This window comes from Panthera pardus, unplaced genomic scaffold (assembly GCF_024362965.1).
Source record: "Panthera pardus isolate Hobbes unplaced genomic scaffold, ASM2436296v1 HiC_scaffold_27, whole genome shotgun sequence".
Taxonomy (NCBI): domain Eukaryota; kingdom Metazoa; phylum Chordata; class Mammalia; order Carnivora; family Felidae; genus Panthera; species Panthera pardus.
Genome location: NW_026526843.1, coordinates 62,850,102 through 62,877,096, shown reverse-complemented (window position 1 = coordinate 62,877,096; position 26,995 = coordinate 62,850,102). Strand labels below are relative to the sequence as shown.

Below are 26,995 nucleotides of genomic sequence, written 5' to 3'. Positions count from 1 at the left end.
GGAAAATAGGATTAACTCTTCTTGAAATGTCTGGTAGAATTCCCCTGGGAAGCCATTTGGCCCAGGACTCTTGTTTGCTGGGAGGTTTTGATAACCAACTCAATTCCTTTGCTGGTTATGGGTCTGTTCAAGTTTTCTATTTCTTCCTGTTTGAGTTTTGGTAGTGTGTGAGTGTCTAGGAATTTGACCATTCCTCCCAGATTGTCCAGTTTGTTGGCATATAATTTTTCATCGTATTCACTTATAATTGTATTTCTGTGGTGTTGGTTGTCATCTCTCCTCTTTCCTTCGTGATTTTATCCATTTGGGTTCTCTCTTCTTTTTGAGAAGTCTGGCTAAGGGTTTATCAATTTTGTTTATTCTTTCAAAAAACCAGCCCTTAGTTTCATTGATCTGTTCTACTGTTTTTTTTAATTTTTTTTTTTTACTTTTTTAGATTCTATATTGTTTCTGCTCTAATCTTTATAAATTTCCTTCTTCTGCTGGCTTTATGCTTTATTTGCTGCTCCTTTCCAGATTTTTTAAGTATAAGGTTAGGTTTTGTATTAGGGACCTTTCTCATTTCTTGAGATAGGCCTGAATTACAATATATATTCCTCTTAGGACTGCCTTTGCTGCACACCAAAGGACTTGGACTCTTGTGTTTTCATTTTAATTTGTTTCCATGTATTTTTTTATTTCTTCTTTAATTTTTTGGTTGATCCATTCATTCTTTAGTAAGATGTTATTTAACTTTCACGTATCTGAGGGCTTTCCAAATTTTTTCTTGTGGTTCATTTCAAGATTCATAATGTTGTGATCTGAAAATATGCATGGTATGATCTCAATATTTTTTTACCTGTTGAGGGATGATCTGTGACCCAATATGTGATCTATTCTGGAGAATATTCCATGTGCACTTGAGAAGAATATGTATTCTGCTACTTTAGGATGAAATGTTGTGTGTGTGTGTGTGTGTGTGTGTGTGTGTGTATTAAGTCCACCTGGTCTAGCGTGTCATTTAGAGCCATTGTTTCTTTGTTGATTTTCTATGTAGATGATCTGTCCATTGCTATAAGTGGAGTATTTTTTAATATGAAATTTATTGTCAAATTGGTTTCCATATAACACCCAGTGCTCATCCCAACAGATGCCCTCTTCAACACCTATCACCCACCATCTACTTCCTCCCATCCCCCATCAACCCTCAGTTTGTTCTCAGTTTTTAAGAGTCTGTTTTGGCTCCCTCCCTTTCTAACCTTTTTTTTCCTTCCCCTCCCCCATGGTCTTCTGTTAAGTTTCTCAGGATCCACAACAGAGTGAAAACATATGGTATCTGTCTTACTCTGTATGACTTATTTCACTTAGCATAACACTCTCCAGTTCCATCCACGTTGCTACAAAAGGCCACATTTCATTCTTTCTCATTGCCACGTAGTATTCCATTGTGTATATAAACCACAATTTCTTTATCCATTCATCAGTTGATGGACATTTAGACTCTTTCCATGATTTGGCTATTGTTGAGAGTGCTGCTCTAAACATTGGGGTACAAGTGCCCCTATGCATCAGCACTCCTGTATCCTTTGGATAAATTCCTAGTAGTGCTATTGCTAGGTTGTAGGGTAGTTCTATTTTGAATTTTTTGAGGAACCTCCACACTGTTTTCCAGAGTGGTTGCACCAGTTTGCATTCCATCTCACAGTGCAAGAAAGTTCACATTTCTCCACATCCTCACCAACATCTGTTGTTTCCTGAGTTGTTAATTTTAGCCACTCTGACCAGTGTGAGGTGGCATCTCAATGTGGTTTTGATTTGTATTTCCCTGAAGATGAGTGATGTTGAGCATCTTTTCATGTGTCTGTTGGCTATCTGGGTGTCTTCTTTGGGGAAGTGTCTATTCATGTCTTCTGCCCATTTCTTCACTGGAGTATTTGTTTTTTGGGTGTTGAACTTGGTAAGTTCTTTGTAGATTTTGGATACTAACCCTTTATATGAAATGTCATTTGCAGACATCTTTTCCCATTCTGTCGGTTGCTTTTAGTTTTGTTGATTGTTTCCTTTGCAGTGCAGAAGCTTTTTATCTTGATGAGGTCCCAATAGTTCATTTTTGCTTTTATTTCACTTGCTTTCAGAGATGTGTCAAGTAAGAAGTTGCTGTGGCTGAGGTCAAAGAGGTTGTTGCCTGTTTTCTCATCTAGAGTTTTGATGGTTTCCTGTCTCACATTTAGGTATTTCATCCATTTTGAATTTATTTTTGTGTATGGTGTAAGAAAGTGGTCCAGGTTTATACTTCTGCATGTTGCTGTCCAGTTCTCCCAGCACCATTTGCTAAAGAGACTTTTTCTCCATTGGATATTCTTTCCTGCTTTGTCAAAGATTATATGGCCATACATTTGTGGGTCCATTTCTGGGTTCTCTATTCTATTCCATTGGTCTATGTGTCTGTTTTTTGTGCCAGTACCTACTGTCTTGATGATTACAACTTTGTAGTAGAGGCTAAAGTCTGGGATTGTGATGTTTCCCGCTTTGGTTTTCTTTTTCAACATTACTTAGGCTCTTTGGGGGTCTTTTGTGGTTCCATCTAAATTTTAGGATCATTTGCTCTAGCTTTGAGAAGAATGTCGGTGCAATTTTGATTGGGATTGCATTGAATGTGTACATTGCTTTGGGTAGTATTGACATGTTAACGATATTTGTTCTTCCAATCCATAAGCATGGAATATTTTTCCATTTCTTTGTGTCTTCCTCAATTTTGTAAATTTTCTATAGTTTTCAGCATACAGAACTTTTACATCCTTGGTTAGGTTTTGTCCTAGGTATTTTATGTTTTTCGGTGCAATTGTAAATGGTATTGATTTCTTTATTTCTCTTCCTGTTGCTTCATTATTGGTGTATAGAAATGCAACCAAGTTCTGTACATTGATTTTTGTATCCTGCAACTTTGCTGAATTCATGTATCAGTTCTCATAGATTTTTGGTGGAGTTTTTCAGGTTTTCCATGTAGAGTATCATGTCATCTATGAAAAGTGAATGTTTGACTTCTCCTTTACCAATTTGGATGCCTTTTATATCATTTTGTTGTCTGATTGCTGATCACTGACTTCCAACACTATGTTAAACAACAGTGGTGAGAGTGGACATCCCTGTCATATTCCTGATCTCAGGGGGAAAGCTCTCAGTTTTCCCCCATTGAGGATGATATTAGCTGTGGGCTTTTCATATATGGCTTTTATGATGTTAAGATATGTTTCTTCTATCCCGAGTTTCATGAGGGTTTTTATTAAGAAAGTATGCTGTATTTTGTCAAATGCTTTTTCTGCATCTTTGATGAGATCATATGGTTCTTATCCTTTCTTCTATTAATGTAATGTATCACATTGATTGATTTGTGAATATCAAACCAGTCTTGCATCCCAGGAATGAATCCCACTTGATCATGGTGAACAATTCTTTTAACATACTATTCAATTTAATTTGCTAGCATCTTGTTGAGAATTCTTGCATCCATGTTTGTCAGGGGGGCCTGTACACTTTTTTAGTAGTGTCTTTATCTGGTTTTGATATCAGGGTAATGCTGGTCTCATAGAATGAATTTCAAAGTTTTCCTTCCCTTTTCATTTTTTGTAATAGTTTGAGAAGAATAGGCATTAACTATTCTTTAAATGTTTGGTAGAACTCCACTGGGAAGCCATCTGGCCTTAGACTTTTGTTTGTTGGGGGTTTTTGACTACTGATTCAATTTCTTTGCTGGGCATTAGTCTCTTAAAATTTTCCATTTCTTCATGTTTCAGTTTGGTAGTTTATGTTTCTAGGAATTTGTCCATTTCTTCCAGACTGCCCAATTTATTGGCATATAAGTTTTCATAATATTCTTTTATAATTGTTTGTATTTCTGTGGTGTTTATTGTTGTTTCTCCTCTTTAATTTGTGATTTTATTTAGTTGAGTCCTTTCTCTTTTTTTCTCTTTTCTTTTTTCAGAGAGAGAGAGAGAGAGAGAGAGCGAGCAAGCACAAGCGGGTAAGAGGGGCAGAGGGTGAGAGAGAATTTTAGGCATGATGTGGGGCTCGATCCCATGACCCTGGGATCATGACCTGAGCTGAAATCAAGAGTCGAATGCTCATCTTACTGAGCCACCCAGGTGCCCCTCTGTTTTTTTCTTGATACATCTGGCTAGAGCTTTATCAATTTTATTGTGTTTTTCAAAGAACCAACTCCTGGTTTCATTGATCTGTTGTATTTTTAGTTTCTGTATTCTGCTCTAATCTTTATTATTTCCTTCCTTTGCTGCTTTTAGGATTTCTTTCTTACTCTTTTTCTAGCTCCTTTCAGTGCAAGGTTAGGTTATTTATTTGATGTTTTTCTTGCTTCCTGAAGTAGGCCTGTAATGCTATAAACTTCTCTCTTATGGCCACTTTTCTACATCCCCCAAAGTTTTTGGACCATTGTGTTTTCATTTTCATTTGTTTCCATGTATTCTTTTACTTCTTTTATTTCCTTGTTGACCCATTCATTGTTTAGTAACATGTTATTTAACCTCTATGTATTTGTGGTCTTTCCAGACTTTTTTTCTTATGGTCAGCTTCTAGTTTCATAGCGTTGTGGTAGGAAAGGTGTATGGTACGACTTTAATCTTCTCGAATTTGTTGAGGCTTTTTTTGTGGCTAATATATGACTTATTCTGGTGAATGTTCCATGTATACTTGAAAAGAATGTGTATTCTGCTGTTTTAGGATGGAATGTTCTGAATTTTCTGTTAAGTCCATCTGGTCCAGTGTGTCATTGAAAGCCATTGTCCCCTTGTTGATTTTCTGTTTGGATGATCTGTCCATCGATGTAAGTGGGGTTTTAAAGTCCACTACTATTATGGTATTGCTGTTGTATAGTTCCTTTATGTTTGTTATTAACTATTGTATGTATTGGGGTGCTGCTGTATGTATGTATGTTGAGTGCATAAATATTTAAAATTGTTAGATCTTCTTGTTGGATTGTCCCCTTTATTATGATATAGTGCCCTTCTTTGTCTTCTTTAATAGTCTTTTTAAAAAATTCTATTTATTTGTATTTTTTATTCATTAATTTTTTTTGAGAGAGAGAGAACACACAATTGGGGGGACAGAGGCAGAGGGGGAGAGACTCTCTAGCAGGCTCCATGCTCAGTGTGGAACCTGATGTGGGGCTTGATCCCATGACCCTAGGATCATGACCTGAGCCAAAACCAAGAGTTGTACACTCAATGGGCTGAGCCACCCAGGCGGTCCCAACAGTCTTTGTTTTAAAGTCTAGTTTGTCTGATATAAGTATGGCAACTCTGGCTTTCTTTTGACATCCATTTGTATGATAGATGTTTCTCCATCCCACTTTCAGTCTGCACTGAAGTTTCTCCACTTTCAGTCTGCAGATGACTTTAGTTCTAAAATGATTCCCTTGTAGGCAGCATGTAGATGGGTCTTGTTTTGTTTTGTCCATTTTGTCACCCTATGTCTTTTTTTTAAAACATTTTTTACTTGAAGTATATTTTAGAATACATAGTTCTAGAAGATATATGTAAAGCATCCCATCCAAGAAAAATAGAATATACATTTTCTTCAAGTACACACAGAAGATTCTCTTGGTTAAATCACATAAAATATATATATATATGACAAGTGTTGCAAATTTAAGAAGACCGAAATCATACCAAGTATATTTTCCAACCACAATGGTACAAAACTAAAGATCAACAATCAGACAATGCTGGAAAATCTATAATGTAAATATTAAATATTTAATATGTAAATATTGCACATCATACTACTGCAAAAGCAGTGGGCCAAATAAGAAATCAAACAGCAAATCAAAATATGTCTCAAAACAAACGAAAATCAATATTCCAAAACTTAAGGGATGCAGTTAGAGTGAAATTTATGCTTTTATAAATGCTTGTATTAAGAAAAATAGTTCCAGTAAACAACTTAACATTATACCAGAAGGAACTAGAAAAAGAAAAAAAGCTGAAATTTAGCAGAGGAAGGAAATAACAATGAAAAATCAGAAATAAGTAAAACAGAGACCAAAATAAACAATGTAACATTGAAAATAATGACCCGTTAAAAAAAATACACAAAATTGGGGGTGCTTTAACGACATTCACTAGAAAGCAAAAGATGACTCAAAGACCAAAATAAGAAATGGAAGAGAAAACAATATAACAGATAACTACAGAAATACATAGTTATAATAGATTACTATAGTCATATACTAACAAGTCATGTAACTTAGAAAAAGCCAACAGATAATTCCTAGAAATGCACAAGTTACCAAGATTAGATCATGAATCTTGAGTCCAAGAAGTAGGAAATCTTTTTAGACCAATAGCAAGAATGAAGATTGAATTAGGAATCAAAAATCTGCCAGCACAGAAAAACCCAAGAACATATGGCTTCATTGAATAAATTATTCATGAATAAATTATTCATTTATTATTCATTTTGTGGTTGTTTTTGAAGATTAAAATTGTCTGAACCTTTTTATCTTTCATGGTTTGTTGATTTTCTTTTTTTTAATTTTTTTTTTTTTTTAGCATTTATTCATTTTTGAGAGTGAGAGAGACAGAGCATGAGCGGGGGAGGGGCAGAGAGAGAGGGAGACATAGAATCTGAAGCAGGCTCCAGGCTCTGAGCTGTCAGCACAGGGCCCAACGCGGGGCTTGAACTCACAGACGGCGAGATCATGACCTGAGCCACCCAGGCACCCCTAGTTTGTTGATTTTCTTTGTGATATATTTGGATTTCTTTCTCTGGATTTATTTGCATATTCATTCATGGTTTTTGATATATGGTTACCACTATTAAGTTTGTATATAACCTCTTCTGCATATAGCAGTGTATGTGTTAAGTTGATGGTCATTTAAGTTTGAACTCGTTCTTTACTCCTCTCCTCACGATTTAGGTATATGTTGTTCTATTTTACATGCTTTTATTTTGTGAGTTCTTTGACTGATTTTTTAAAGAAATATTCATGGAGCACTTGGGTGGCCAAGTTGGTTAAGGGTCCTACTTCACTCAGGTCATGATCTTGCAGTTCGTGAGTTTGAGCCCTGTGTTGGGCTCTGTGCTGACAGCTCAGAGCCTAGAGCCTATTTCGGATTCTATGTCTCCCCCTCTCTCTCTCTGCCCCTCCCCCACTTGCACTCTGTCTCTGTCTCTCTCAAAAATAAATAATATTTTTAAAAAAATTAAAAAAAAAGAAAAAAAGAAATCTTCATTTTCACTGCCTTTGTGTTTGCTACCTTTATACTGTTAGTTTTGGTTTCTTCTTTCCAAAGAGTCCCCTTTAATATTTCCTGCAGGACTATTTGTGGTCATGAACTTTTTTAGTTTTTGTTTGTCTGAGAAACTATCTATTTTGAATGATAGCCTTTCTGGATATTCTTGGCTGCAGATTTGTCCCACTCAGAACTTTGAATATATCATATCACTCCCTTCTGATTTGGAAATTTTATTCTGAGAAATCCCTTTATAGCCTTTTAGGTTTTCTTCTGTACCTCACTGTCTTCTTTCTCTTCCTGCTTTTAAAATTTTTTCTTTATCACTATATTTTGCTACTTCATTACAATATGTCTTGCTGTGGATCTGCTTTTGTTCATTTTGATGAGAGTTCTCTGTGCTTCCTGGATCTGGATAACTGTTTCTTTTCCCAGATTAGGGAAGTTTTCAGTTATTATTTCTTCAAATAAATTTTCTTCCCCCTTTTTCTTTCTTCTTCTGGGACTCCTATAATACGAATGCTCTTATATTTCATGGAGTCATTGAGTTCCCTAAGTCATTTATTCATTCATTCATTCATTCATTCAATCCAAGTTGGTTAGCATATAGTGCAATAATGATTCCAGGAGTAGATTCCAGTGACTCATCTCCTGTGTATAACATCCAGTGCTCATCCCAACAAGTGTCTTCCTGAATGCCCCTTATCCATTTAGCCTATTCCCTATCCACAATCCCTCCAGCAACTCTCAGTTTGTTCTCTGTATTTAAGATTCTTTTATGTTTTGCCACCCTCCTTGTTTTTATATTATTTTTGCTTCCCTTCCCTTATGTTCATCTGTTTTGTATCTTAAAGTCCTCATATGAGTGACATCATATGATATTTGTCTTCTCAAACTAATTTCACTTAGCATAATACCCTCTAGTTCCATCCACGTAGTTACAAATGTCAAGACTTCATTCTTTTTGATTGCCGAGTAATATTCCATTTTATATATATATATATATATATATATATATATATATATATATATATACACACACCACATATTCTTTATCCATTCATCTGTTGCTGGACATTTGGGCTCTTTCCGTACTTTGGCTATTGTTGATAGCACTGCTATAAACATTGGGGTGCATGTACCCCTTCAAAATAGCACACTTGTATCCCTTGGATATATACCTAGTGGTGCAATTGCTGGGTTGTGGGAGTAGTTCTATTTTTAACTTTTTGAAGAACCTACATACTGTTTTCCAGAGTGGCTACCATTTTGCATTCCTTCCCACCAGCAGTGCAAAATAGATACTCTTTTCCTCATCCTCGCCAACATCTGTTGTTTCCTGAGTTGTTAATTTTAGCTATCCTGACTGGTGTGAGGTGGTATCTCATTGTGGTTTTAATTTGTATTTCCCTGATGATGAGTGATGTTGAGTATTTTTTCATGTTTGTTAGCCATCTGGATGTCTTCTTTGGAAAAGTGTCTATTTATTTCTTTTGCCCATTTCTTCCCTGGATTGTTTTTTGGATGTTGAGTTTGATAAGTTTTTTATAGATTTTGGATACTAACCCTTTATCATGTATGTCGTTTACAATTATCTTTTCCTATTCCGTTGGTTGCCTTTTAGTTTTGCTGATCGTTTCCTTTGCTGTGCAGAAGCATCTTATCTTGATGAGGTCCCAATAGTTCATTTTTGCTTTTAATTCCCTTCCCTAGGGGCGCCTGGGTGGCTCAGTCGGTTGAGCGTCCGACTTCAGCTCAGGTCACGATCTCGCGGTCCGTGAGTTCGAGCCCCACGTAGGGCTCTGGGCTGATGGCTCAGAGCCTGGAGACTGCTTCTGATTCTGTGCCTCCCTCTCTCTCTGCCCCTCCCCCATTCACGCTCTGTCTCTCTCTCTGTCTCAAAAATAAATAAACTTAAAAAAAAATTAAAAAAAAAAAAAATAATTCCCTTCCCTATGGAGATGTGTTGAGTAAGAAGTTGCTGTGTCCTAGGTAAAGGAAGTTTTTGTCTTCTAGGATTTTGATGACTTCCTGTCTTACATTTAGGTCTTTCATCCATTTTGAGTTTATTTTTGTGTATGGTGTAAGAAAGTGGTCCAGGTTCATTTTTCTGCATGTTGCTCTCCAGTTTTTCCAACACCATGTGCTGAAGAGACTGTCTTTATTCAATTGGATATTCTTTCCTACTTTGTCAAAGATTAGTTAGCCATAGATTTTTGGGTTCTCTATTCCTTAACAATTGAGGAAATAATTGTGCTTTTTTGTTCAGCTTGATTACTTTCCATTACTCTCCTAGATCACGAATTTCCTTACTGTTTCTTGCATCCTGCTGTTCATTCCATCAAGTGTATTTCTCGTTTTGCTTCTTTAGCCCTGTATCTCTGCTATGTTATTCTTTATCTCAGTATTAAGTGTCTCCCTCATGTTTTCCACTCTTTTCTCAAGTGCAGTGAGTATTCTTTTTTTAATATGAAATTTATTGTCAAATTGGTTTCCATACAACACCCAGTGCTCATCCCAAAAGGTGCCCTTCTCAGTACTCATCACCCACCCTCCCCTCCCTCCCACCCCCCATCAACCCTCAGTTTGTTCTCAGTTTTTAAGAGTCTCTTATGCTTTGGCTCTCTCCCTCTCTAACCTCTTTTGTTTTTCTTCCCCTCCCCTGTATACTTCTGTTAAGTTTCTTAGGATCCACATAAGAGTGAAAACATATGGCATCTGTCTTTCTCTGTATGACTTATTTCACTTAACATAACACTCTCCAGTTCCATTCACTTTGATACAAAAGGCCATATTTCATTCTTTCTCATTGCCATGTAATATTCCATTGAGTATATAAACCACAATTTCTTTATCCATTCATCAGTTGATGGACATTTAGGCTTTTTCCATAATTTGGCTGTTGTTGAGAGTGCTGCTATAAACATTGGGGTACAAGTGCCCCTATGCATCAGCACTCCTGTATCCCTTGGGTAACTTCCTAGCAGTGCTACTGTTGGGTCATAGGGTAGGTCTGTTTTTAATTTTTTGAGGAACCTCCACACTGTTTTCCAGAGTGGCTGCACCAGTCTGCATTCCCACCAATAGTGCAAGAGGGTTCCCGTTTCCCCACATCCTCGCCAGCATCTATAGTCTCCTGATTTGTTCATTTAGAATACATAGTCTCCTGATTAGAATACATAGTCTCTGAGTGTTGTTTTGATTTGTATTTCCCTGATGAGGAGCAATGTTGAGCATCTTTTCATGTGGCTGTTGGCCTACTGGATGTCTTCTTTAGAGAAGTGTCTATTCATGTTTTCTGCCCATTTCTTCACTGGATTGTTTGTTTTTTGGGTGTGTAGTTTGGTGAGCACTTTGTAGATTTTGGATACTAGCCCTTTGTCCGATATGTCATTTGCAAATATCTTTTCCCATTCCGTTGGTTGCCTTTTAGTTCTGTTGATTGTTTCCTTTGCTGTGCAGAAGCTTTTTCTCTTCATGAGGTCCCAATAGTTCAGTTTTGCTTTTAATTCCCTTGCCTTTGGGGATGTGTCAAGTAAGAAATTGCTGCAGCTGAGATCAGTGAGGTTTTTTTTTCCTGCTTTCTCCTCTAGGGTTTTGATGGTTTCCTGTCTCACATTCAGGTCCTTTATCCATTTTGAGTTTGTTTTTGAGAATGGTGTAAGAAAGTGGTCTAGTTTAAACCTTCTGCATGTTGCTGTCCAGTTTTCCCAGCACCATTTGTTAAAGAGACTTTTTTTTTCCATTGGATATTCTTTCCTGCTTTGTCAAAGATTAGTTGGCCATACTTTTGTGGGTCTACTTCTGGGGTTTCTATTCTACTCCACTGGTATATGTGTCTGTTTTTGTGCCAATACCATGCTGTCTTGATGATTACAGCTTTGTAGTAGAGGCTAAAGTCTGGGATTGTGATGCCTCCTGCTTTGGTCTTCTTCAATATTACTTTGGCTATTCGGGGCCTTTTGTGGTTCCATACAAATTTTAGGATTGCTTGTTCTAGCTTTGAGAAAAATGCTGGTGCAATTTTGCTTGGGATTGCATTGAATGTGTAGATTGCTTTGGGTAGTATCGACATTTTAACAATATTGGTTCTTCCAACCCATGAGCACGGATTGTTTTTCCATTTCTTTATATCTTCTTCAATTACCTGCATAAGCTTTCTATAGTTTTCAGCTTTTGTATCTTTTACATCTTTGGTTAGGTTTTTTCCTAGGTATTTTATGCTTGGTGCAATTGTGAATGGGATCAGTTTCTGTATATGTCTTTCTGCTGCTTCATTGTTAGTGTATAAGAATGGAATTGATTTCTGTACATTGATTTTGTATACTGCGACGTTGCTGACTTCATGTATCAGTTCTAGCAGACTTTTGGTGGAGTCTATCGGGTTTTCCATGTATAATATCATGTCATCTGCAAAAAGTGAAAGCTTGATTTCATCTCTGCCAATTTTGATGCCTTTGGTTTCCTTTTGTTGTCTGATTGCTGATGCTAGAACTTCCAACACTATGTTAAACAACAGCGGTGAGTGTGGACACCCCTGTCGTGTTCCTGATCTCAGGGGGAAAGCTCTCAGTTTTTCCCCATTGAGGATGATATTAGCTGTGGACTTTTCATAAATGGCTTTGATGATGTTTAAGTATGTTCCTTCTATCCCGACTTTCTCAAGGGTTTTTATTAAGAAAGGATGCTGAATTTCGTCAAATGCTTTTTCTGCATGGATTGACAGGATCATATGGTTCTTTTCTTTTCTTCTATTAATGTGATGTATCACATTGATTGATTTCCAAATGTTGAACCAGGCCTGCAGCCCAGGAATGAATCCCACTTGATCACGATGAACAATTCTTTTTATATGCTCCTGAATTCGATTTGCTAGTATGTGGTTGAGAATTTTTGCATCCATATTCATCAGGGATATTGGCCTGTAGTTCTCTGTTTTTGCTGGTTTTCTGTCTGGTTTGGGAATCAAAGTAATGCTGGCTTCATAGAATGAGTCTGGAAGTTTTCCTTCCCTTTCTATTTCTTGGAATAGCTTGAGAAGGATAGGAATTATTTCTGCTTTAAATGTCTGGTAGAATTCCCCTGGGAAGCCATCTGGTCCTGGACTCTTATTTGTTGGAAGATTTTGGATAACTGATTCAACTTCTTCCTCGTTATGGGTCTGTTCAAGTTTTCTATTTCTTCCTAAGTTTTGGGAGTGTGTGGGTGTTTAGGAATTTGTCCATTTCTTCCAGGTTGTCCAGTTTGTTGGCATATAATTTTTCATAGTATTCCCTGATAATTGCTTGTATTTCTAGGGATTGGTTGTAATCATTCCATTTTAATTCATGATTTTGTCTATTTGGGTCATCTCCCTTTTCTTTTTGAGAAGCCTGACTAGAGGTTTATCAATTTTGTTTATTTTTTCAAAAAACCAACTCTTGCTTTCATTGATCTGCTCTACAGTTTTTTTAGATTCTATATTGTTTATTTCTGCTCTGATCTTTATTATTTCTCTTCTGCTGGGTTTGAGGTGTCTTTGATGTTCTGCTTCTATTTCCTTTAGGTGTGCTGTTAGATTTTGTATTTGGGATTTTTCTTGTTTCTTGAGATAGGCCTGGATTGCAATGTATCTTCCTCTCAGGACTGCCTTTGCTGCATCCCAAAGCGTTTGGATTGTTGTCTTTTCATTTTCATTTGTGTCCATATATTTTTAAATTTCTTCTCTAGTTGCCTGGTTGACCCATGCATTCTTTAGTAGGGTGTTCTTTAACCTCCATGCTTTTGGAGGTTTTCCAGACTTTTTCCTGTGGTTGATTTCAAGCTTCACAGCATTGTGGTCTGAAAGTGTGCATGGTATGATCTCAATTCTTGTATACTTATGAAGGGCTGTTTTCTGACCCACTATGTGATCTATCTTGGAGAATGTTCCATGTGCACTCGAGAAGAAAGTATATTCTGTTGCTTTGGGATGCAGAGTTCTAAATATATCTGTCAAGTCCATCTGATCCAATGTATCATTCAGGGCCCTTATTTCTTTATTCATCCTGTGTCTAAATGTTCTATCCATTGTTGTAATTGGGGTATTAAAGTCCCCTGCAATTACCACTTTATTATCAATAAGGTTGCTTATGTTTGTGATTGTTTTATATATTTGAGGGCTCCCGTATTTGGCGCATAGACACTTATAATTGTTAACTCTTCCTGATGGATAGACCCTATAATTATTATATAATGCCCTTCTTCATGTCTCGTTACAGCCTTTAAAGTCTAGTTTGTCTGATATAAGTATGGCTACTCCAGCTTTCTTTTGACTTCCAGTAGCATGATAGATAGTTCTCCGTCCCCTCACTTTCAATCTGAAGGTGTCCTCGGGTCTAACATGAGTCTCTTGTGGACAGCAAATAGATGGGTCTTGTTTTTTTTTTATCCATTCTGATACCCTATGTCTTTTGGTTGGAGCATTTAGTCCATTTACATTCAGTGTTATTTTTGAAAGATATGGATTTAGAGTCATTGTAATGTCTGTAGGTTTCATGCTTGTAGTGATGTCTCTGGTACCTTGTCTCACAGGATCCTCCTTAGGATCTCTTGTAGGGCTGGTTTAGTGGTGACAAATTCCTTCAGTTTTTGTTTGTTTGGGATGACTTTTATCTCTCCTTCTATTATGAATGACAGCCTTGCTGGATAAAGGATTCTTGCCTGCATATTTTTTCTGTTCATCACATTGAAGATTTCCTGCCATTCCTTTCTGGCCTGCCACATTTCAGCAGATAAATCCGTCACTAGTCTTATGGGTCTCCCTTTATAAGTCAGAGCCTGTTTATCCCTAGCTGCTTTCAGAATTTTCTCTTTATCCTTGTATTTTGCCAGTTTCACTATGATATGTCGTGCAGAAGATCGATTCAAGTTATGTCTGAAGGGAGTTCTCTGTGCCTCTTGGATTTCAATGCCTTTTTCCTTCCCCAGTTCAGGGAAGTTCTTAGCTATGATTTCTTCAAGTACACCTTCAGTACCTTCCCCTCTCTCTTCCTCCTATGGAATCCCAATTATGCGTATGTTATTACGTTTAATTGTGTCACTTAGTTCTCTAATTCTCCCCTCATACTCCTGGATTTTTTTTATCTCTCTTTTTCTCAGCTTCCTCTTTTTCCATAATTTTATCTTCTAGTTCACCTCTTCTCTCCTCTGCCTCTTCAATCCGAGGTGTGGTCGCCTCCATTTTATTTTGCAGCTTATTTATAGCATGTTTTATTTCCTCCTGACTGTTTCTTAGTCCCTTGATCTCTGTAGTAATACATTCTCTGCTGTCCTCTATACTTTTTTCAAGCCAAGTGATTAATTTTATGACTATTATTTAAATTCATTTTCTGTTACATTGCTTAAATCATTTTTGATCAGTTCGTTAGCTGTCGCTACTTCCTAGAGTTTGTTTTGAGGAGAATTCTTCCGTTTCCTCATTTTTGATAGTTCCTGGAGTGGTGCAGAACTGCAGGGCTCTTCCTCTGTGCTGTCTAGAGTAACTTGCATTGGTGGGCGGGGCCGCAGTCAGACCTGATGTCTGCCCCCAGCCCACCGCTGGGGCCACTGGTGTGTACCTTATCTTCCCCTCTCCTAGGGGCAGGACTCACTGTGGAGTGGTGTGGCCCGTGTCTGGGCTACTTGAACACTGCCAGGCTTGTGGTGCTGCTTTGATGGGGTCTGGCATATTAGCTGGGGTGGATCCACAGGGTGCACAGGGGTGGGAGGGGCAGACTCAGCTTGCTTTGCCTTCAGTGGTCCGCTTCAGGAGTGGCCCTGTGGCACCGGGAGGGAGGCACACCCGTCAGAGGGATAGATCCACAGAAGCACAGCGTTGGATGTTTGTGTGGTGCAAACAAGTTTCGGTTCCCTTTGGGATTTTGGCTGGGTGATGGGCGAGGGAGATGGCGCTGGCGAGCGCCTTTGTTCCCCGCTGAACTGAGCTCTGGCCTCCGGGGCTCAACAATTCTCCTTCCCGTTGTCCTCTCGCCCTCCTGCTCTGTGAGGAGAACTTTTGGCTTATAACATTCCAGATGTTAAGTCCTGCTGGCTGTCAGAACACACTCTGTCCAGCCCCTCCGCTTTTGTAAGCCAGACTTGGGGGCTCTGCCTTGCCCGGGGGGCTGCCCCTCCACTGCCCCGGCTCCCTCCCACCAGTCCATGTAGCACACACTTCCTCTCCCCCCTTCCTACCCTCTTCTGTGGTCCTCTCGTCTACGCTTGGCTCCGGAGAGTCCGTTCTGCTAGTCTTCTGGTGGTTTTCTTGGTTATTTAGGCAGATGTGGGTGGATCTAAGTGGTCAGCAGGACGAGGTGAGCCCAGCGTCCTCCTATGCTGCCATCTTCCTCCAGTACCCAGTGAGTATTCTTAACATCATTACTTTACATTCTCTAGTCAGGCATGTGACTTATGTCTTTTTCATTCAGATCACTGACCATGGTCTTTTCCTTTTCTTTCATTTGGGATACATTTCTCTGTCTTCTCATTTTGTCTAAGTCTCTGTGCCTGTTTCTCTGTGTTAGGAAAGTAAACTATATCTCTTGTTCTTGGAGGGTAATGGCCTTATGAATAGGTCCTGTGAGCCCTACTGTGTAGTATCCCCTAATCCCCAGGGCCTTCAGTGTTTGGGAGTGTCTCTAATGGGTACTGCATGCGCTCTGCTGTTTTGTCTTTTATACTTCAGGCCAGTCATCTGTAGAGGCTTTCTTTGCCTATTGTGGACAGTGTTTGGTCTCTGTCCTGCATGTGGCACATTTTAACTAGGTGAACTCTGGTCTGTTTATTAAATAAGATCTGTTGCCACTGCCACTGGTATTGAGGCTCTGCAAAACTCCCATGTTGGGAGATGTGGTGTGAGCAGTGGTTTAGGCTTGTCTTCCGGGGGATGTGGCCTACTGTGCTGGGACTGAGGGAAGTGTGACTGGATGGGGGTGTTCCATGTGAACGTGGAGGGTGGGGCTTGGTGTAAATTAGTGAGTGTTGGTGCTACCCTGGTTCCTGCAGGTGTCCCTATGCTTATGCTGAGGGCAGGTAAAGGGAAATGATGCCTATCAGTTTCCTAGAGGGGTCTCTCCATGAGAAGTGTCTGGGATGGGCTCTGAGATGAGTGAATAAACTCCCCACTGTGTGGCACAGGCACTCTTCAGATTGCTGTTTCCTCATTGTGTATCAGCAGATTGTTTGCCTGCCTTTTTTTTTTTTTTTCCTTCCCAGAGCAGCACACTCCCCTCTGGGGTCTATTCTAGCCAAGCCCATCAACCTTTAACACTCCAGGCTTTAAGCCCTGTTGGTTGCAAGAAACCACAAAATTTAGTCCCTCTCACTTTCCAAGCCAATTGCTATGGGGATTCATTTTCCCCATGAGCTATCTTGTGTGCTAGTCTGTCCCTCACCAAAAGAAATCATTTTAATATGCTGTGTACAAGTGTGGGTCATTATATGTATGTTTAATCCTTCTGATTAGAGGGTAACCACCACTGCATGTATTTTAAAGAGTTTAGAATAGGTTTAGAATAGTATAAAATGGCTCCCCACTTTCCAACTTCTACTCCCAAAGTGCCCTAAGTTTACCTACTGTCAAAGTATTTATCAGGGCACAAGCGAAACAGCTAAATACATTACTTTGAAAAAATTACAGTACAGATCATTGGTAGATATGTTTTTATTATTTCATATGATTGTAAGTTGACATATAGAATTGATTTTCCCACTTTTTTCTAAATAAAATTCCAAAATGCTGTTATCCTCTCATAATTCTAAAAAAAATTGCGAAATATTAATTAGAAAAATTAAGGCTGGAAATGGTTTTCATGAGAAATTCTAGATAGTTTTACATAATAGTGGAACTGTTTTTATTGCTAACATTCTCAAGTTTAAAATAGACCCATTTCCTAATAAAATCTCTTATATTGTCACAATGAATTTCTTGAGTATAAAGCAGTTCTTTTGCTGTTAGGTGAATGTTCACAAGGATTTCTACCAAGTGAGATTTACTTTAAGTAAGAATTGAGATGTATCTAGAAATTTCTATATTTGATGTAATTTGTTTTAGAACTTCCTAAAAAGGTAAAGTGCATAAAAATTAGTTGATTAGAAAATATTGAATTACAACAGCACACAAAATAGCAACTAGTGCAAATCCTATCACAAGGATTAGAATAAATGTATCATCACTCATCTCCATTCTGGGCTTTTCTTCTTTCTCTTCACTAGGGCTGTTTCCCCCCTTTCCATCACTGCCTTTTCCAGGCCCTGGATGTTGCTTATGTGTGGAGAAAAGAGTGCTGGGGCTATATGGTCCCCAGAACTCTTGTATCCCATCAGAAGTGTGGTATTGGCGTCCAGCACAGACCTTGAAGCGATAATGTGAATTTGTGACAAATTTGGAAAAGGAGAATGAAGTGTTTGGTCCTTTGTAAATCTAAAGAAAATTGAGACAAAGTGAAAATTATATTGTTTTGCCAATAATATGGTATAGTTTTTGACAAGAAAAATATGAATTAACCCATTCATCTCATAAATATGTTCACAGCAAAAATAAAACAAAATTACTCTTACAGGCTATAATATCATGAGGACTCAGTACTGCTCACGCAATTTTGTCCAGTGTAAGAAATAACAAAGACTTATAATTGTTAAATTTTAATTTCATTTGGTTTCAAAGGAGTTGTGCATGTGGTCAGTGAAACCTAGAAATATCAAATCATTGTCTTGATATGTTAATTAAGTGAATAAGCAAATTGTTCCAAAATAAGTAATCTATAGATAAAACTTTAGGGAAAAGGTAGGTCTTTTGGATAAGATTTCATTACTTTAAATGTTCTAAAAGGATATCTTATTCCACAACAAGAGCTCAATCCCAAGTGGGATATAAAATTATAAAATTTTAAAGACTAAATTTGCAAGAATTTACCAGGTCAGTTCCTTTATCAGTGATGATTTGAAGGTTGTAAACAATTGGATCTCCTTTTATTGGCTCCAAAGGCTCCCATTTGACCTCACAGGTATTACTATTCACATGCTGTAATTTAGGTGCTAGGAAAAGAGAATTTTAGTTTAGAGGTTTTAATTTTTCCTAGGTGACCTTGAAGATGTTGAAATCTGATACAATTTCCCATGATCATTAAAAGGCAGTCTGTATAGGCTTAATCTAAGAAATATATATAGTCCTTATTGTAAAGTCTTTTGCAGTACCATTAGAAATCTTAATGATTGTAATAAAAATTTTAACTTAAAACTATCAATTAATAATCTGTGTTGTGACTGGAGTCCCAGGAAGGAATGGCTGTGAGTGGGGCTGGAAATCAGCTTTGCCTAAAATCAGAAGTGATTTTAAAAGAAGAAAATGAGACTTTTAGGGAAGATGGTGGCATAGGAGTATTCTGGGATCACCTCATCCTGCTGATCACTTAGATTCCACCCACATCTGCCTAAATAACCCAGAAAACCGCCAGAAGACTAGCAGAATGGATTCTCAGGAGTCAAGCATAGACAAGAGGCCTGCAGAAGAGGCTGAAATCCCAAAGAGAACCAGTTCCCGACACTGAACTTGCTTGCACCATGCAAACACCCAATGCTGTGCTTCTGTGGATCCATCCCTCCAACAAGTCTGCCTCCCTCCTGGTGCTGCAGGGCCCCTCCCACAGGGACCACCAACTGCAATGCGAGTTGAGCCTACCCCTCCTGTCCCTGTGCACCTTACAGATCCACCCCGGCTAATATACCAGATCCCATCAAAACAGCACCACAAGCCTGGCAATGTGCAAGTAGCCCAGACAGGGGCTACACCACTCCACAGTGAGTCCTGACCCTGGGAGAGGGGAAGATAAGATACATACCAGTCTGACTGTGGCCCCAGTGGTGAGCTGGGGATAGACATCAGGTCTGACTGCAGCTCCGCCCACCAACACAAGTTATTCCAGACAGCACAGGGGAAGTGCCCTGCAGTTTGGCGCCACCCCAGGACTACCCAAAATGACAAAACAGAAGAATTCTCCTCAAAAGAAACTCCAGGAAGTAGCGAAGCTAACAAATTGATCAAAAACGATTTAAACAATATAGTGGAACAAGAATTTATAATAATAGTCATAAAATTAATAGCTGGGCTTGAAAAAAGCATAGAGTACAGCAGAGAATCTATTACTACAGAGATCAAGGGACTAAGATATAGTCATGAGGAACTAAAAAAATGCTATAAATGAGGTATAAAATAAAATGGAGTCAGTCATAGCACGGATTCAAGAGGCAGAGGAGAGAATAGGCGAATTAGAAGAAAAAATTGTGGTAAAAGAGGAACCTGAGAAAAAGAGAGATAAAAAAATCCAGGAGTATGAGGTGGAATTAGAGAACTAAGTAATGCAATCAAACAGAACAATATCCGTATAATAGGAATTCCAGAAAAGGAAGAGAGAGGGAAAGGGGTTGAAGGTGTACTTGAACAAATCATAGCTGAGAACGTCCCTGATCTGGAGAAGGAAACAGGCATTGATTTCCAAGAGGCACACAAGACTCCCTTCAGAAATAACTTGAATTGATCTTATGCACGATATATCATAGTGAAACTGGCAAAATACAAGCATAAAGAGAAAATTCTGAAAGCAGCTAGGGATAAACAGGCTCTGACTTATAAAGGGTGACCCATAAGACTACTGGCAGACCTATCTACTGAAACTTGGCAGGCCAGAAAGGAATGGCAGGAAATCTTCAATGTGATGAAAAGGAAAAATATGAGCCAAGAATCCTTTACCAGCAAGTCTGCCATTCAGAATAGGAGAGATAAAGGTCATCCCAAACAACCAAAACTGAAGGAATTCATCACCACTAAACCAGCTCTACAAGAGATCCTAAGGGGGATTCTGTGAGTGAAATGTTGCAAGGACCACAAAGTACCAGAGACATCACTACAAGCATGAAAAATACAGACATCACAAGGACTCTAAACCCGTACCTTTCAAAAATAACACTGAATGTAAATGGACTAAATGCTCCAACCAAAAGACATAGGGTATCAGAATGGATAAAAAAAACAAGACCCATATATTTGCTGTCTACGAGACACTCATTTTAGACCTCAGGACACCTTCAGATTGAAAATGAGGGGATGGAGAACTATCTATCATGCTACTGGAAGTCAAAAGAAAGCTGGAGTAGCCATACTTATATCAGACAAACTAGACTTTAAATTAAAGGCTGTAACAAGTGATGAAGAAGGGCATTATATAATAATTACAGGCACTATCCATCAGGAAGAGCTAACAATTATAAGTGTCTATGCGCCAAATACTGGAGCCCTCAAATATATAAAACAATCGCAAACATAAGCAACCTTATTGACAAGAATGTGGTAACTGCAGGGGACTTTAATATCCCACTTACAACAATGGATAGATCATCTAGACACAGGATCAATAAAGAATCAAGGGCCCTGAATGATACATTGGATCACATGGACTTGACAGATATTTTTACAACTCTGCATCCCAAAGCAACAGAATATACGTTCTTCTCCAGTGCACGTGGAACATTCTCCAAGATAGATCACATAGTGGATCACAAAACAGCCCTTCATAAGTATAAAAGAATTGAGATCATACCATGCACACTTTCAGACCACAATGGTATGAAGCTTGAAATCAACCACAGGAAAAAGTCTGGAAAACCTCCAAAAGCATGGAGGTTAAAGAACACCTTACTAAAGCCCTTGTCTGAGCTATGAAGTTAAAGGTCTCATTCCTGCAACTACATATTTTTGCAGAGTTCAGGTAATCACATAGTGGATCACAAAACAGCCCTTCATAAGTATAAAAGAATTGAGATCATACCATGCACACTTTCAGACCACAATGGTATGAAGCTTGAAATCAACCACAGGAAAAAGTCTGGAAAACCTCCAAAAGCATGGAGGTTAAAGAACACCTTACTAAAGCCCTTGTCTGAGCTATGAAGTTAAAGGTCTCATTCCTGCAACTACATATTTTTGCAGAGTTCAGGTAATCCTAACAGTTATTTCAATGTAAACAAGAGAACAGTTATTAACCTATGCTACCCACATCCATAATACTGGCACCATTTCCTGTGTAGTGAATAGAAGGGAGTCACAGAATTCCAAATGTTAAATATTCCTCATGTTCAGCAACATCATTCTGAGCTTCTTCATCTGGCATTTAAAGCCCCCCCATAATCTGGAACCTACTTTTATTCCAACTTGATCTGCCATTATGTTTTCTACAGTTCTGTTTCCCAAATTACCTTGAACTTAACAATCACCTGAAATGCTTGTTTAAAATAGATTCCTACACTTCCACTCAGACCTACTGAATCAAAATTTCTAATCCAGTGACTTGTTAATCCATAAAATTAAAAAGCACTGTAAGTGATAATTATCATTAATTAGGAAAAATGTCAGAAACCATTTCAAACAAACAAGTCTATTCTACCACCACCCCAAGTATGCCTTGTACATTTGCTCATACCTTGTTTTTTGCCTGTCTTGTCCCATAAAACCAAGCTTTTGCATGAATGCTTCCCTGAAAACCGTAGCTAGAAGTGATTTCTTTCTCCTGTGAATTACCATAATTGTAAGACTCATAACTTTAAGATTAGGGGAGACAATCCAAATTTATAATGATCTCATATATTGTCCCTATCAACTTAAGTCATCAAATCCTAGGAGCCCTAATACTAAGAATCTAAGCTCCATCTCCCAAATTGTCTTCAGCACTGGAAGTAATTTTAAAAATCCGTTGTTAACTTTTTGGGTGTCTATATTTTTTGTTGGAAAAATGCTCTTACAATATATATTTATTAGTGAGGAGGCCACTGTGGTTGTCCAAAGGATGGGTGAATTTATGAATATTAAGGATGCTACAATGGGAATTCCGGGACATTAATGGATTTGAAACATATTAGAGAGGTAAAAATCAACGGAATAGGACCCTGCCAAGACAGAGTGTCCCCATACCTCCCAGACCCTCCCTTTTGTAACTAAAAAAATCTGAACATAACACAACAAACAGCACAAGAAGACTCCGAATGGTGGAAAGAAAGAAAAATGTAGAAAGGCAAAGATCCTAAGACCTCATAACTTGAGAAAGAATACAGTAGTGAGCCCCCTGCTAGACTTATCACCTCACACATGTCCCAGAAAGGGTATGGGAGAAGCCTCCAACTCAAAATTGCAAACAGGAACAGACAGGAAAAAAACCTCCAGAAAAAGCCTGCTTTCCCTCAACAAAGTGACTAGGAAAATGCTAGCCTAATCACAGAAAATCTCTTAAGTAATTCCCACCTTACTCCAGCCAAAAATCAATTGAAAAAGCACACACACTCCTGTCCTTCTTCACCCTTGAAGTTTCAACAGGCATAGTGGGAAGCTGATCATCCAACCCACCCCAGAAACAACAAGGAACATGCTCCAATTTCCCTACCAAGTGGTTTCAGTTTCAGCAGGGCCAAGCATGGAATTGATCTTTCATTCCTTGCATATCAAAAGCAGGCAGTGCTCTGCTCCCATTCCCCTGTCAACTGGTGTCAGTAATGGCCAAGTAGGGATCTTAAGATCTTCCATACCTCTCTGATGGAAGCAGGAGGCAGCAATATAATCCCCTTGAAGGGTTAGTATTGGCAAACTGAACCTCCGCCACCCTCAACCAGCAGCAATAGACTGACCAAGACTGATATAATTCAGGCTAGTCAGCACTCTACTTTCTTCCTACTCCTGTGTCAATAAGGCCTAGTGAGAAGTTTAACCTAAATTTCCACCTACCAGCACTAAGACTGAATAACAATCTGGGAAATAGAGCTAGTCAACACTCATATTCCTCCTTCACCTGCTATCAGCAGGGTGTGCTGGAGAGCTCGGCCTTTATCTCTACTCAGCATCAAAGATGCAAATCTAGGTGGTGAGAGGCTATATTACTTGGCACCCCACTCCCCCATTCCCTTCCCATGGTGTCATTTAGACCCTACTAGGAACTGAGACCCTACTGGGAACTGAGTTTCCACCTCCACCCTACAGGAACACAGAGATGTTAGTCAGATCTCCATTTCCCCCTTCGTGGTATCATCAGGAACCTGTGGGGGGGCTGAGCTTAGTCCACACTCAGAGACAGTAATACAGTGCAAATAGTTGCTCTACTTCTGTTAGAAAGGTGTCAAAAAGGTGTAGATAGGAGAGGAATTTCCACCTTACCCAACTTTGCACTATACTTCTAAGGGATACTGCTTACTATGATAAGGATTAAATATAACCCAAACTCTTATAATATAATATTAAAAATGTCTAGAATAATCATTTGTTATAATGAGGACCAGGGAAATCAGAACCTGAATGATGAAAACAATCAAAAACAATTAATTCATCTGTGATGAATCAGTAATTTGAATTATCTGATAAGGATTTAAGTAACCATCAAAAAATGCTTCAACAAGCAATTATGAGATACCTTGTAATAAATTAAAAAAATATTAAAAATCTCAACAAAGAAATAAAATCTATAAAAGAGATAAAAAATTATACAAAAACCAAATGGAAATTATAGAACTGAAATATATAATAACAAAAATAAAAACCTTACTGTATGGGTTCAAAAGTAGAATGGAGATGACAGAAGATAGAATCTGTGAACTTGAAGGCAGATTAATAAAATCTTGAATACATAAAAGATTTTAAAGGAAAAAATTGAACAAGATTTCAGGGACATATGAAAAAATAACAAAAGAGATAATAGTCATATCATTAAACTCCCAGAAGGAGAGAAGGGAAAGAGTGTGAACTAAAAAATTGTCCAAAGAAATAATGAAAAATTCCCAATTTGGGGAAAAACATAAGCCAAAATATTAAAAAAACAGAATATCTAAAATAGGATAAATGTGAAGAAATCCACACCACCAAAACAATTCATAATTAAACTTCTGAAAAAAAAACAAAGAAAAAATCTTGAAAGCACACAGAAATGGTGCATTACTTATAGGTGAAAATCAATTCAAATGACAAATATATCTCTTTTGAAACCATTTTAATAAGTTGCATAACATTTTTCAAGTACTGAAAGAAAACTGTCAACTACACACTATATTTGGCAAAAAAATATCCTTCAGGAATGAAAAGAATGTAAAGACACTCTCAGATAAAGAAAAACTAAGAATTTGTTGCCAGTAACACTCCCAATTAAAATTGGTTACAAAAAGCACTCTTCAAAAAAAAAAGGAAATGATAACAAAAGAAGGCTTAGAACTTCAGAAAAGCAATGACATTGGGATTCTGGTCCAAGTTGGTGACACAAAGGGCTCCTGAAATCATCTCCTCCCACAGATACACTGAAACCACAGTTACATATACAATTTCCTCTGAAAGCAATCCAGAAAATAGCTGAGTGACTCATAAACACCAGGCAAATGAGAGAAAAACCACATCAAAATTGGTAAGAAAGGCTGAGATACACTCTCGGTATAAACTCCACACCCAGCACAGCAACATACAATGGGGGAGGAAACACAACTGCCAACATCTCCGTGAGGAATCAAGATTTTGGACCCAACATCTAGTATGCCAGGTTTGAAAACTTGCACCTAACAGACAGGGCTCTAAAACGACCTATCCTGAAAGCCAATGGGGGCATGCATCCATGAGACCCACAACACTAACCAAACAAAGAAGCAGTGTTAATTGGCTTGTTAGGACTCACACTGGCTATTCCCTCAGGTCTCAGTGCAGAGGTAGTAGAAACACCCATCTCCCAGCCTTTCCCTGAAAAAGGGCCTAATTGAATAGTTTTAAGGCTGTAACCTGAGGGTCAGGCTCCTAATTTAGCACACATCTAAGGGATGACTGAAATCTCCCTCTGCCACACTCCGGGTCACCAGTATCTCCTTGAAAGGAGCTTGTGCACATGTATGGCACCCCAGCATTTTGGTTGCAACCCAGAGGATGCAACTATTGATTTCCTGGCTTTCGTGACCAGTGAAACTTGCACCTGTAGGTTTCAGAATACTGTATCAAACAAAGAAACAGTTCTTGACTGGCTATAACCCAAGATCTCAGTACAGAGGCACAAGTTAGAAATACTCATCTCCCAGTCTTTCCCTGAAAGAGACTGTTTTGCCTATCATAGAAGCTATAGCTGAGGGTCCAGCTTCCAATAAGCTCAAATTAAGTGCCAACCGGTATCCATCCCTTTCGGACACTGACAGATATTGGCAACAACTTCAACTACTGGAACCACTAAGAACAAAGATGCTAGCTTGCAAAATCACTAAGGTTTGAGAGAAAACTAAGAGATAGGACGAGGCCAAATGATAATGTTCATACCCTACACAAGGCTACTCCTTCAAGATTGTGGGAGAAGTAGATGTTTTATATAATGCACAGAAAGTCAGGTAAAATGAGGAAACAATATGTTCCAAACAAAATAATAAGACAAAACTCCAGAAACAGCTTTTAATTAAACGGAGACAAGAGATTTACCTGATAAAGAGTTCAAAACAGTGGTCATAAAGATGCCCTCTAGATCAGGAGAACAGTGCATGGATAAAGTGAAAATTTCAACAAAGAGATAGAAAGTTAAAAAGTACCAAGGAGATATCACATAGGTGAAGAATATAAAAACTGACATGAAAAATTCAATAAAAGTGCTGAACAGCAGACAAGATCAAGTGTTAGAAAGGATCAGCAAATCTGAAGACAGGGCAGTGGAACTCATCCACCATAGGAGCAAAAATATGAAAAAGACAGGACTTATGGGATACCATAAAGCAAATAAATATATGCATAATAGAGATCCCAAAAGGAAAACAGAAAGGAGAAGAAAGTTTAGTCAAAGAAACAGTAGCTAAAAACGCTATAAACTGGGGAGGAAACAGCCATCCAGATCCAAGAAGCCCAGAAAGTCCAACTAAGATAATCCAAAAAAGACCCATATCCAGACCCATAATTAAATTGTAAAAAGTTAAAGACAAGGAAAAAATCTTAAAAAGAGCAAAAGAAAAACAACTTGTTACATGCAAGAGAACCCCCCCCATAAAAGTATCAGCAGATTTTTCAGCAGAAACTTTGCAAGACAGAAGGGAGTGGCATGATATATTCATAGAGCTGAAAGAAAAAACTTCAAACCAGGAATACTCTACCCAGAAAAGTTGTTCTTCAGAATTAGAAAGATCAAGTATTTCCCAGACAATCAAACCTGAAGGAGTTCATTACCAACAGACTGGTCCTGCAAAAAATGTTAAAGGGACTTTTAAAACTGAATGAAAGGACACTAACTAGCAATAGGAAAACATGAAACTATAAATCTCACTGGTTAAGGTAATTATATAGTTAAATTCTGAATACTATAATGTAATGGTGGTGGGTAAGACATGTATAAATCTATTATGAATGTTAAAAGATGAAAGTACTAAAAACAGTTACAATAATTTAATGGATACATAAAATTAAAAGATTTAAATTGTGCCATCAAAGACATAAAATGGGGGGGGGGTAACAGCAAAAATACATATCTTTAGTACACATTTAAATTTAAGTTGCTGTCAGCTTAAAATAAACTGTTATAAATATGCTTTATATAAGCCTGGAGGTAATCACAAAGTAAGAACCTATAATAGATACACAGGAGATAAAGAGAATAATCTAAGGATATGACTGTAGAAAATTATCAAATCACAAAGAAATCAAGAGAAGAAAAAAGAAACAAGAGAATTCTGGCAAAACAGCCAGAGAACAATGAACAAAATGGCAGTAGTAAGCCCAAACCTATAAATAATTACTTTAAATG

The 26,995-nt window shown here is 38.1% G+C and overlaps 1 protein-coding gene across 1 annotated transcript in view; it reads right to left on the bottom strand.

Moving 5' to 3' along the window:
• Positions 1-16,751: 16,751 nt before the first annotated feature.
• Positions 16,752-26,995, bottom strand: part of LOC109260284 (fibronectin type III domain containing protein 3C1-like) — a 92,032-nt gene continuing 81,788 nt past the window's right edge. The window contains exons 26-27 of the mRNA XM_053891351.1: positions 18,139-18,260; positions 16,752-17,646 (exon numbers count right to left, since the gene is read on the bottom strand). Coding sequence (XP_053747326.1) covers positions 17,308-17,646; positions 18,139-18,260 — 461 coding nt within the window. The 3' untranslated portion in view covers positions 16,752-17,307. The remainder of the gene's footprint in view (positions 17,647-18,138; positions 18,261-26,995) is intronic.